Below are 11,763 nucleotides of genomic sequence, written 5' to 3' on the forward strand. Positions count from 1 at the left end.
CCTTCTATTGAAGATGAAAGAAAGAAAGAAACCACTACTGATCTATACTAAAATCCGTGAGGATACGCATGAATCCTCCAAGGTCAAACCAAAACCGTGTTATAACGCCCTGAGAGTGTACACTGTGAGTGTAGACACCAAATTTAGAAGAATCTTGAACTCCTGTAACATCAGATTCAACGTGAAACATAAGTCTAAGCCCAGACACTCCCTTTCATCCGTCTATGTTGTCATGATATCGATGCTGAACGCCCAGAAACCCCTTTCAGAAATTGAGATCGCTTTTTCTTTGAAAATATCGAGGTCGTGAATATAGAACTGGAACCAAAATGGTTGCTGTCAAGATGCAGCGGAAGGTGCACTGTGCCAAAGTGAAACACAAAAGCGCCGAGTATATGCAATGAACAAAACTTGTGTGTTACTTAGCCTGTCTCTGCCCGCCGAGGCGTGAATTGGTGGGATTCGATGGGCCGCAGGGGAGGAACCTCATCTTTCTCTTCCTCAAATACTGGTTCAGTATTGAATCGTGGAAAGTCTCGTGTGTTATTAGAATTATTTGAGGTTGCGCGCTTGTGGCCATGGATCTCGTTACTGGGAATAACAGGTCCAGGATAGAGGAATTGGGAAATGATGCGGCTGTTGGCTCTCTCGCGGAAACGGCTGGCACTTCCTCTTCGGCCAGGGAAGCCTGGACTTGATGGAGGTTCCATGCCAGATGCTGCCCCCATGGACGCATTTGTACGTGTGCGTATGAGGATTGGTTGGTTTTCCTCGGCCTCCTTCTGGAAGCGTGCTTCGCTTGGCAAAAGCACAGCACGATCCAAGCCATAAGGCAAACCACGATGTCGACCACGAATTTGCATAGCAACAATGATGAGTTTACCGACAACAGTGAACTGCGAGCAAAGGGAGGCATTGACGTTGGGCACACCCATGCTCAGACCAACAGTTCCGTATGCGCTGATGACCTCGAAGAGAATGTCGAACAAGTTGAAGTCCTTCGCTTTGAGGCTACCACCTTCGCTGATGGCAAGTAGGAAGAAGCCCACGAAGACATACCACAGATCGAAGGAGAGTTGGCGACGCAAATGAGTGCCGACGTAATTGAGAGCACTGGCTGATTCTTCTTCGTCATCGTCTTTCTTGCTGCTGTAGACGCCAAGAGACTTCTCTTCGTAGACGTTGGTTCGGCGAATGGAAATCGCGATAGGGAAAATGGAAATGTACATCATGATCATGTACAGCACTGGAAGGGCAGGATGGAGGTCACTCAAGCTGAAGCAAGAGAAACCCGCAGTCCTAGTAGAAGCGGCTTGAAAGAGGCCATCAGCAATGCGAGTATGAACAGGCAGTTGGGCGACTGGACCCGAATTCAACTATGACAGGTTAGCATACATCAAAATCCGCATGCGAAAATGGAAGAACTGTGAGACTTACATCAAGTACGACAAAGAACAGCAAGTCTATGGCGTTCAAAGCGACGAGAATCCAAAACAGCCACCAGTTGGCGCTTGAAGGGAACAGTAGAGTAAAGCAACGACGAGGGTGGTCGAGAAGGAATCTGAGCTCCTCCCAGAGGCCAGTGTTGGTTGGCACAAGTCGAGACAGGACCCAGATAACGAAACGCAACATGACAGGAAATCCAGTGTTTCCGATGATAACAAAGAACCACATGATCATCATGATATACTCTGAAGTATTGAAAGAGTTCATGCTGTCCGGGGTCAAGGTTAGACCCAGGTCGTTGAAAGCAGAGTTGGCTGTCCAGAAACCCCACCAAGTTCTGGAAACAGCACTGGCCTCAACGATTCTGCCATACTTTTCAGTGTGGAGAATCCAGGGCAGGAGAAAGGTTACAGCAATAAGCTGAAACCCCCAAAAGTAGGAAAGCAATATTACGGCCAGCGTTCTCAGTGACCGATATTCAATGCCACCCAATTCCTCTCGCTGCTCAAGAGTCAACCCCACAAAGTTTGAGTTTCGACCCATAGTCGGTGTATAACTCAGATAAGGCATGTCCTTGGTGTGGTCGTTTGTTAAAGCTGACCTGATGGTGTCTATTGTGCGAGTTCGGAAGGCACGGCTCATTGTGCTATCGCCATCGTCGTGTGTCTCCTTTTGGCCACGGTTGAGGATACGGGGCTTTCGCATCCTAATAGCATCGAGAGTGCCACCAATGGCTCTGGCATCGTCAGTCAATTCGTGTTTGAGCGGACGCTTCGGCTCGGCAATAACGATGGTTGGTCTACGACCGGGTGGTCCCCTCGAATCGATGGTAGCATGATCCGGTCTCGATTCCACTGTTCTCGTCATGGCGATAGTGTTGTTGTCATCGTCTCCATCATCTTCTTCCAGCCTTCGCGGGCCCAGTCCTCTCTCGGTTTCTCGTGGACCGGGAATCCTCAACACTTCATTGTCTTGGTTTCGCTGGCGCTCCAAAATGGCAATGTGCTCTGCGTGCGTCCTTCGTTGAGGAAACTTGGTCAAGTCGTCGTCAACCCCGTCACTTCTCTTAACCGTCTCGGCAAATTTGATTCCAGACGGTGTGTTCTGCGTTCTGGATTGTTCTTCTTTCCACTCATCCCTGTTGTCGTGGTGAGCCTGACCAGGCTTTTCGAGTGGGCTGAGCTCTATGCTATTGGATCGTCCAGCTGAAACTGTGTCACTCTCGTCGCTGCTCGCAGGTGGTGGTTGGCGCCGCTGGTGATCATTGTCGTCATCGTCGTCGACAATTGCCTGAGATTGATAGGCCTCACTCCCGTCTAATAAAATGCCGTCGTTGGTGATGCGTTGACGCCGTCCCTGGGGAGGAACAATGGTAATATGCCGGCCATTAACTCCTTCTTCATTCTGACGGTCATCGTTCCGTGGACGGGTCTTTGCCTTGGAGATGGTAGCGCGGCGCTGTCGGGCGTCTGTAACCCAGCCTTGAAACCTCTTTTCGAACCAGTACAGACGCAGGAAAACGACTGAGGTGTGTAAAGTGATAGGGTTGGAGGTTAAAGTAAAGAAATAAACAACAACCTGTTGAAAGGTATTGAGAAGATTAACATCAATGGGATTTAGGCCAGCCTGTGTATTGGCTCCACTTGCGAACATGAGGGAATCGATGTAAGAAGTTTGGCCGCGACCAGACCCGTAAATAATAACAGAAGCACATAATGTTGCGCCGATGATCCATGTGTCTATAAAGGACTGTCAGACTGAAACTCGACGTTGAAGGTTGGTACTGCATAAAAAGCAACAAGTGCATATCGGCGTGGGGGTTGAACCAGAGAGGTAGTATGGCAGGAACATGAGACGACTGCATGCGACTTGACTTACAATGAATGGAAATAAAGTTGAAATGCGGTTTCTTTGAGACGAAGGGCGGCTTGACAGCTTTGAGCCGCGCCCATATAGAGGCACGCGCCTCGGCAGCCATATCTTCAAGACAGAAGGAAGACGACTGGAATCCTTTGCAGCTACAATGAAGATGAAAAAGAATAAAGAAAGCAGGAGCAGGAGCAGGGGCTGAGAGGATCTCGCAGCTATTTGGGTTGGTTTTAGTAGTAGCCAAGCTTGTTGTAGACTAGACTAGACCATGACCATGGCTACTGTAATGGCTATGGCGTAACTAAGGCGGAGACTGGAGAACGGCGGACATTCGATTTGCTGCACCTGGAACAAGGTTTTCTTCGGAGGGAGTGCGGGTACACGAAGTTTGAACTTTTCTAAAGAACAGGAATGGACCGCGGCAGGGTACCAAGTGAGTCTCTGGGGCACTTCTAGTGGCCAATCTGACTGAATAGCTGCGGTTGTGATGGGTGGCGCGCAAGGAAAAGGGCGCAGGTTGTACTCTAATAACAGTCTAAACGCTCGACTAGCTAAAGAGTGTCCAAATTAAAGACAAAGGTTGATCGATTTGTGAGTAGAGGAGCATATTGGGGTGTTGACGACGTCTCAATGGAAGGGCAGAAAAAGGTAGTCATGAAATTGAAGGAGGGCACTTGGACATTGGTAAAAAAGAGATAAAACAAACAAAGCAACCCGATGAGAAGAAGCAAAATTTCTAGGTATAGATAAGGTGCCCAAGGCAAGTATTGTCTAGACTTACGGAAGGGGGTATGGCAGTTATCGAGAGAAGGAGCCGTGAGCGTAGATACTACCTATAGTACTTCTCCTGCCTGTAAAGCACCTTCACTTTAGGTAGGCATTACAGAGTATAGCAAAGTACATCCAAGCGAGAGACAAAATGAAGCACTGACCGATCAGAACAAAGACAATGGCGACGACTCGGAGTTGGTGAACCAGCCCACGAGGGAGCTGCTGATGATTTCAGAGGGTCCCGAGAATCCATGTCATGATAACATGATGCCTGATCAGCCAAAAACTGCAGAGTACATACCACACCATGCATGCTCCCGTCTCTTGGCTGATCTGTTGCTTCGAAAAAGAAAAACCCTACACAACACAGACAAGGGGGCTCATCTCAGAGAATAGCTAGCCTGCTAGCCTGCCAGAGAGTCAACAAACTTGAATGGGAGGGAACGCCAAGATGGGACCGAGATACTGGGTCCATCAACGATCCAGGCACACACCCTAGTTTGCCTGTGCGGCGCGCACACACGCGGCATTGACAGGGCCTGAACAGGGATTAGGGAGGCCTAGATGCTTGCAGATGGAGCTCCGGCGGGCGACGGGAAACAGAGGGATGGAGACGAAAAAGTGAGCCGAGAGCATCATTGGCTTCATTTTTACGACAAATAAAGGAATCCACGGCCAATGCACGGGATCTGTTCCCCGGCACTGGTGTTGGACCTCCGCCCATCAGTCTAGTGGCGGCTCCATTGGAACCCCGAGCTTGTCGTATTGATCTTTCCTTCTACGGCACTTGTTGCCTATTGTGAGCAGCGGAAAGGGAGAGCGCGAGAATGAACGAAGGAGAGGAACGGAGCGGAGCTGACTCCAAGTGTGAAACCGTTTACAAGAGCCAGCGCATACAGTACGTTGACGCGAACAGACAGAGCTACTGCAACTAAGCGGTAACAGAGACCGTTGAAACGCCCGCTGACCCTGACATACATAGCAATACCATCCATTGATTGGCAAGCCTTCATCTAAGTCAGGTAGGTAAAATGTAAAGCTAATCTGATCAGGGCATTGATGACGCCAGGCTCTTTGTTCCAGATGAGATCGTTGTTCATCTTTACCTCTGTGTCGGCTATACATGACTATCACTTCCAAATTGAATTTCTCGGCTTTGCCCTTCTCATGACAACGTCATAACGGAGTTTCATCGACCGAGCTTGAGAATCCGAAAGTTCCCTTCATTTTCCCTGCATTTAACGACAAAGCCCTTGTCCTTGTCTGTTGTCCGTGTCCTACATTGATACTATCGGGCCAATGGCATTCCCAACAATGCAATCTCCAATTCAAAACGCCAAGCAAATTTGGAGATTTGGAAGCTGGTGAAACTACTTACACGTGCTTGTTCGAGTCAAACGAAGAGACAACCCAGTCGCGCGAAATATAAACAAAGTCGGTCAAGGAACGCAACGACTTACACAACCCGAGAACGCAGTCTTGGGTGGGTGCATTGTCCGACGCAAAAGGGGCTCGTTCGGACAAGCAACTATTACCCTTGACAAAGCCCAGGCCAGTCTCCAAAATATTAGGGCCGTTTCTCATCACAATAGGCGAAGATACATGAATGATATGATCGATCGCAATTCATCCGTTCGTTGCTCCTTAATAGAGCAGAGACGAGCAAAATTCTCCTCTCGGAACTGATCGACCATGCCATTGTTGTTCCAGGGCTTGGAAAATGGCCACCAGCTTCCTGCAATTACCACTCCGCCCTTCCGCTGCAGGAGATGATGGCTTCCGACTGATAACGTGATACCACCTTCGACTTTCTATCTTTTCAGCACATGCTATGACCCATAGTACGCCCGTTTGCACGTCTGATACCCCATGGCTGAGACAAAGCCATCTGCTTGCATATGTACGAGGGTGCTGTGTGACAATCAATAGGAACAACGGAGGAATGAAACCATTTTACGTATACAAGAGTACGACTCAACCACACATAGGGCCAATGGCTTTCATGCCGTCTTTTCCAGGGAGGCTATGCAGAGAGCCATGAAGAATGAGATTCAAGGCTGAATCCAGACCGCCTCTCCGTTGTCACGCCACGCATACCTTGAAGCATCAGTAAGCATCGTTTAATGACTGACAACACCACAAAGACGAAGAGTTTGCAGTCACCATTGCCTTCGTGATTTTTTTGAGGTTACAGCACAGAATGCAACCAGAAACTGAGATCAAACCCTAGTACCGCCAAGCTTTCTCCCCGGAACACTAGATGACACTAGTTCAAAGGGCCCCAGCTCTAACTTGAGAGCCCTGGCTTTAATTATTAAAATAGCTGCGACGAAGCTATTTATCGATATAATTTTCTTGTTGGCCAAGTTGAACATGGCATTGACTTACCTTGCTCCGTCACCCTTGACATCGTATAATGCCTGCTCTGCTATAGTTGTGCCACACTGATACCTGTCTGGGTGTGATACATGTCACTTTGTAGTAGTGCTATGATGTCGGTTTCTTTTCCGAGATCTGATATGAATGCGTGAGTCTTATTGAAAAGAGTAACCAAATCACGGCGTCACCTTATCTTGTCCAACACCGCTATGCCACCTGGACTTACCAACTCATGCACTGTCACCATCCCCATGCATACCTACCTTTACAGTAGGTCATTCACTGGTCCGAGTTATACATTGTTTCGTTGTCACTATGATTGATTGAATCTATTGTTTGTAATCTGATCAATAGCCATGCTGTGCTGTTTCCTGAACGCCGAATCTTGTCCGTCTTTACGCCTAAAAAGCAATCATCAACAATCTGGTTCCCTCATATTCCCGAAGTCTCATTTTGTCATCCGACGCATCGCGTCCCCTATTATCCGTTTTCTAATCTCCAATCTATTACTGCGCCGCTGCGCGACGGGCGTTCTCTCGTCCGATCTTCTTGAAGAAGGCATTGCTGTCCGCCTTCTTGCGCTTCGCTGACATCTTCTTGTTCTGCTCGATGTACGCCATGTCCTGGCCACCGCTGAGTTCACCAAGGGTTCCTGCTGTTCGTCGGGCTCCCTTCTTCTTCCTGCGTCCCATGGTGCCTTGATGGAACATATCGTCATTGGGATCATCCTCTTCCATGCTCTCGTTCTCCACAAGCACCTTCTGCAATAGCTCTCGGCGCTCCGAGACATCTGCAAATGCCAAGCCAGGCGTTTTCTCGATGTTGGCAAGCTGGGTGATAACTTTGAAAGCATATCCCTGGTCAACAAGGAAAGCTTGACGCTTAGAAGAAAAGTACATTTCTTGAGTATCTTTTGAGACAAGCGAATAGAAAAAGGCATTGAAGCCCTCATCGTTACGTCGCTTGGCTCGTAGAATTCGGCCCAAACGCTGCGCCTCTTGACGACGGGAGCCGTAGTGCGAGGAGATCTGGATGAGGCACGTGGCTTCGGGAAGATCAAGAGACGTGTCTCCAATCTTTGACAAGAAGAGTGTGTTTACGTTTGGGTTGTGCTGGAAGTTCTCCAACACTTGGAGACGTTCTGCCTGGCCGGTACCACCATAAATGAATGCCTTCTGGAGCTTCAAAGCATATGCCTTGAGAGCATATACGTTGTCTGAAAAGACAATGATCTTGTCTCCGCGTGACTCGTGATAATTGATGAGATACTGGCACGCCTGAAACTTGCGAGGGTTCATGATATACAGCAAACCCTTCTTTCGGCTCGGTGCCTTGAGGTACTGGTCGTAAAACTCGGTAGGCATCGGGCACCAGACCTCAGCACACTGAACCCTGGCAATGTGTCCTTGCTTTGAAAGCTCCATCCAGTTGGCCTCAAACAGTTTTGGTCCAATCAAGAAGTTCAGATCCGAAATCTTGTCATCTTCTCGCAAAAGTGTTGCCGTGAGACCGAGTTTCGAGTGAGTCTTGATTGAAGATGTAACCTTTCTGAAAATATTGGCGGGCACAACGTGCACTTCATCCAGCAGCATCAGACCCCATTCTCGACCAGTCAAGAATTTCATCATCTTCTCTGCGTCGTAAGATCGTGCTCGGGATTGTGTGACCATTGCATATGTTGTGACAATGATACCTGTGCTTCCAGTGAAGACGTTGTTCTTGGAGTCCGATGTGAATGCGACAATATCGTCAGGGTTGATGTTGGACCACTTCAAAAACTCGTTGCGCCATTGCACAACTGACATGGAACTTGTGCACAGAACAATCACGCCCTTTTTGATGGTACAAGCTGCTGTGATGCCCACCAGCGTCTTTCCGGCACCACAAGGCAAGACGATAAGACCACTCTTCGCTCGTCCGTTGCCGAACATCTTGCTCAAACTCTTTTCCTGGTAAGGACGAATCTGAGTACCTGGCTTAAGATCGATGTCAAGGTTGGCATTGGCCTCGTCTCTTCGGAAATCGTACTCTTCAAGAACTGGGTATCCCAAGTTCAAGCATTCCTTCTGCACGGTTTCGACGTCCTTATCCGCAATCTCAAAGGAGTGTGTCACTTCTTGATCCTCGTCGTCTTCCTCGTTGAGTGTCGCAAAGACCTCGCCCTCCTGAACGGGCTGTCCATCTTTACCTGATTCGCCTGACTGGCCAAGACCATTCGCCTGCTTTGCTCCTGCCGCATTCTGTGTACCAGGAATAACAAGACCTCCAATCTTGGGCGCCACAGATGTTGTGATTTCTTCTGTGCCTTGCACACGCAAAGGTCCGATTCTAGGGTTCTTAAGGAGAGTTTGGAGCATGTTTGGATCGGGACTTTCGACATAGTACTTAGTGTTCTTGAGGACCAGCTTCACCTTGCCGTAACTCTGAGTACAACTTGTGATGAAGTTTCGGATTTCATCTGGCAAAGGTGTCTTGAGGAATCGGTCTAGAGTGTTGATGATGTCCTCTGGTGAGAGTCCAACGGAGACGGCAGCATATAAACTGTGTGTTGTAAGGGCGTACTCGTGCATGAAGGTCGGTCGTGACAACGGCTCAGAGATGGTGATGAGGAAATCTTGCGCCTGCTCAGCGAGCGGGTTAAAACTCTCGAGGATGATGCGACCCTTCTGAGGGTCGATCCATAGAGGCCGGTTCTGGTGGTCTTTCTTCAGAACTAGGTAGGAGAAATCACGGTCGCCAAAAATATGCGGAAGAGGATCCCGAATCGCGTGTCTCTTCTGATAGCGATCCAGGGAAAAAATGTCTATGTTTTTATTCAAATCCCGTTCCAGAGCCTCATCGACTGGAGCCTCATCCTCGTCCGGCACCTCTTCATTGCTGTCGATCGTTCGTGGTGTTGCAGCGCCAGGCGTTGTCATCCGCGAAGACCTGCCGACTTTCGCTCCCCCCTGCACGGCACCGGCAGCCTTCCTCTTGGGCGGCATCTTCGTCGTGGTTGCGAGCGATTGCGAACGTCGTTTGCGAGCAGTTCCGAACTTCTTTGGTGGTTGTCGTAAAAATGATATGTGGAAAGCAAAGGAGAGTTGGATGTTTGAAAGAATGCGCCTAGGCGTTCATGATGAACGTCACTGAATCATGATGACTAATATTATAAATGGAGCCTTGTTCTTCTCGATCTGCCTTGCTGCGCTCCGTTTTAGCGTGGCTCTTCCAGGGGTCTACCAGGCGTCCGTTCCCTAAAGCCTGAATAATACACCCCGCCAAAACTCTCACTTTCTCCCAAACTTGACCTGCAACTATCAAACACCCGACCGCAATTTTGAATTGTCCACCGAAACTACATCATAAGCTTAGAACTACTTCTGTTCATCTATCACCATGTGGTACGACAGAACTCAACACGAGTACACGGCTCATGACTAACATATATCTAGTAAACACATTCTCAATGCCCAAGTTGCTGTTCGGTCGCCATGTTGTACGTAGAACCATATTGAAGTTGGCGCCTACAACTTCTCGGTGTCGCCTAAAGCTTATGACGCTAACTTGACATTCAGGCAGAAAATGGTTTGACTGCGTCGAGTGCCATGGTGAACAGGAGGACCACCCTTTAAAAGAAAACTACGAAATGATCTTTGCCTGCAAGAAGTGCAGAAAATGCTTTCGAAAGGATGTTACCGAGTTCGAGGAGGCTGATGAGTTCTGCCCCCACTGCGACAACCACTTTGTTATCGATGCGAAGACGCCTCAGGCGGCCCTGTCAGTCGAGAGCGAAGACGTGCGAATGGACAACAAGATGCTCAGGGACGACAGACAAAAGACCAAGACCAAGGGCATCAGGTCCATCTTTGACCCGTCAGACGATGCCGACAAGCTAGGATAATGGAAGAAACCAGACAGTAGAGGAAAGATCACGGCGTTCAGGGTACAATGGTACACAGCGAGTTGTCACTTACGTGGGGAATAAATCTAATAGCGTGCATCCCGTCATTACTTGTGTTGTTAATACAATGGCACTGGGCTCTGATTCTAGAGGCTCAACGCGCTTGTCTATGTATCCCTTCTCCAAAGACCTCTTTATTCCGCAGCAGAGTCATCTTGAGATCTAGTCAGGATGGCAGCACTGCCAGTTCCAGGAGTTCGGCCCGTCTTCTTCTTGGCAGCCTCCTCCTGCTTCTCCTGCTCGATCTCCTTGACGTAACCCTCGATCTCCGATGTGGGCAGTGTCTCAATAGTAGCACCAGGCGCCATCAGGGAGATCTCGATGTTCTTGGCTCCAGTTTGGACGACCTCAAGCAGCGACTTGATGGCCAGTCGAATGGTTGCCTCTCGGTTCATATCCTCCTTGTAATTTCGCTCGAGGAACTCGCGGACCGTCTTGCTTGAGCGTCCGATAGCATTCGCTTTCCTATTGGAGAGTCAGTGTCATGTCTCCCGCCTTGAAGGGTCTCCGGTGTCTTACCATGCAGAGTAGATACCAGAAGGCTCGGTCTGGTAAAGTCGGGGCACGTCGCTGCCGTGGTCGAAGCCTACAATGAGAGTGCTAATGCCGAATGGTCGGACTCCACCAGCCTGGGTGTATCGTTGCTGAACACCAGCGACATATTTGGTGATGTAATCGATGGTAACGGGGTCTTCGACTGAGAGACGATGGGACTGGGCCTCTAACCGCGCCTTGTCGACGAGGATACGAGCGTCTGCGTTTAAGCCAGCGAAGGCTAGAGCGACGTGGTGATCGAGAAGTTGAATCTTGGAGGGCGTAATGCGAGTATCTTGCAACTTCATAGCCGAGCGCTTCTCGCATCCTAGCACGACAACATCGGTACCTTTGACACCGACAGCACATGTTCCTGTTAAGAGTATAAGCCACTGTGATAATGATATCAGCCAACCCAGGACCTGCTACATACCTCGCTTGACAGCTTCACCGGCGTATTCGACTTGGAAAACGTGACCGTCGGGACTAGTGGGATGTTAGGAAGCTTCGCGATGAGTGTTATCATGAAACCAACCTGAAAACTGAATCTTTAGTTAGCGATGTATCATTAAGCATAGAACAACACTATGGGAACTCACCCGACAGAGCTCTGTCGTATCCGGAAGCCATGATGCAGGTTTGGAGGGAATTGGTTTCGAGAGGACGGTACTTGGGAGCAATTCGGAATGCTTTTGTTCGTGTGATAAAAGCAGATCGAGGGGTTGATGCTGGATTTGGTCGATGGGTGTTGACGTTGATGTGCTGGGGTGCTAAGCTTCGTCAGAACGGCAGCCTGCCAGTTACCTACGGGCAGGAAGGCT

At 49.2% G+C, this 11,763-nt stretch overlaps 4 protein-coding genes across 4 annotated transcripts; 1 reads left to right on the plus strand and 3 right to left on the minus strand.

Annotated features, from left to right (window-relative positions):
• Positions 1–422: 422 nt before the first annotated feature.
• FGSG_07279 (uncharacterized protein) lies at positions 423–3,424 on the minus strand (the record flags this gene model as incomplete). The annotated part of the gene is made up of 3 exons (XM_011328718.1): positions 423–1,376; positions 1,636–3,185; positions 3,325–3,424. 3 exons carry the CDS (start codon positions 3,422–3,424, stop codon positions 423–425), a joined length of 2,604 nt encoding a protein of 867 aa, XP_011327020.1.
• Positions 3,425–6,971: 3,547 nt separating this feature from the next.
• Positions 6,972–9,449, minus strand: FGSG_07280 (DNA repair helicase RAD25; the record flags this gene model as incomplete). Its single annotated transcript, XM_011328719.1, has 1 exon — positions 6,972–9,449. The coding sequence occupies one exon, from the start codon at positions 9,447–9,449 to the stop codon at positions 6,972–6,974; it is 2,478 nt and encodes an 825-aa protein (XP_011327021.1).
• Positions 9,450–9,843: 394 nt separating this feature from the next.
• Positions 9,844–10,446, plus strand: FGSG_07281 (uncharacterized protein; the record flags this gene model as incomplete). Its single annotated transcript, XM_011328720.1, has 3 exons — positions 9,844–9,848; positions 9,900–9,943; positions 10,023–10,446. 3 exons carry the CDS (start codon positions 9,844–9,846, stop codon positions 10,346–10,348), a joined length of 375 nt encoding a protein of 124 aa, XP_011327022.1. The 3' UTR covers positions 10,349–10,446.
• FGSG_07282 (proteasome component PRE6) lies at positions 10,139–11,705 on the minus strand. The gene is made up of 5 exons (XM_011328721.1): positions 11,542–11,705; positions 11,478–11,484; positions 11,376–11,428; positions 10,928–11,315; positions 10,139–10,873 (listed from the first exon to the last, which is right to left on the minus strand). The coding sequence occupies exons 1-5, from the start codon at positions 11,570–11,572 to the stop codon at positions 10,543–10,545; spliced, it is 810 nt and encodes a 269-aa protein (XP_011327023.1). The 5' UTR covers positions 11,573–11,705; the 3' UTR covers positions 10,139–10,542.
• Positions 11,706–11,763: the final 58 nt, after the last annotated feature.

Source organism: Fusarium graminearum, chromosome 4, assembly GCF_000240135.3.
Source record: "Fusarium graminearum PH-1 chromosome 4, whole genome shotgun sequence".
In the NCBI taxonomy this organism is placed as follows: Eukaryota; Fungi; Ascomycota; class Sordariomycetes; order Hypocreales; family Nectriaceae; genus Fusarium; species Fusarium graminearum.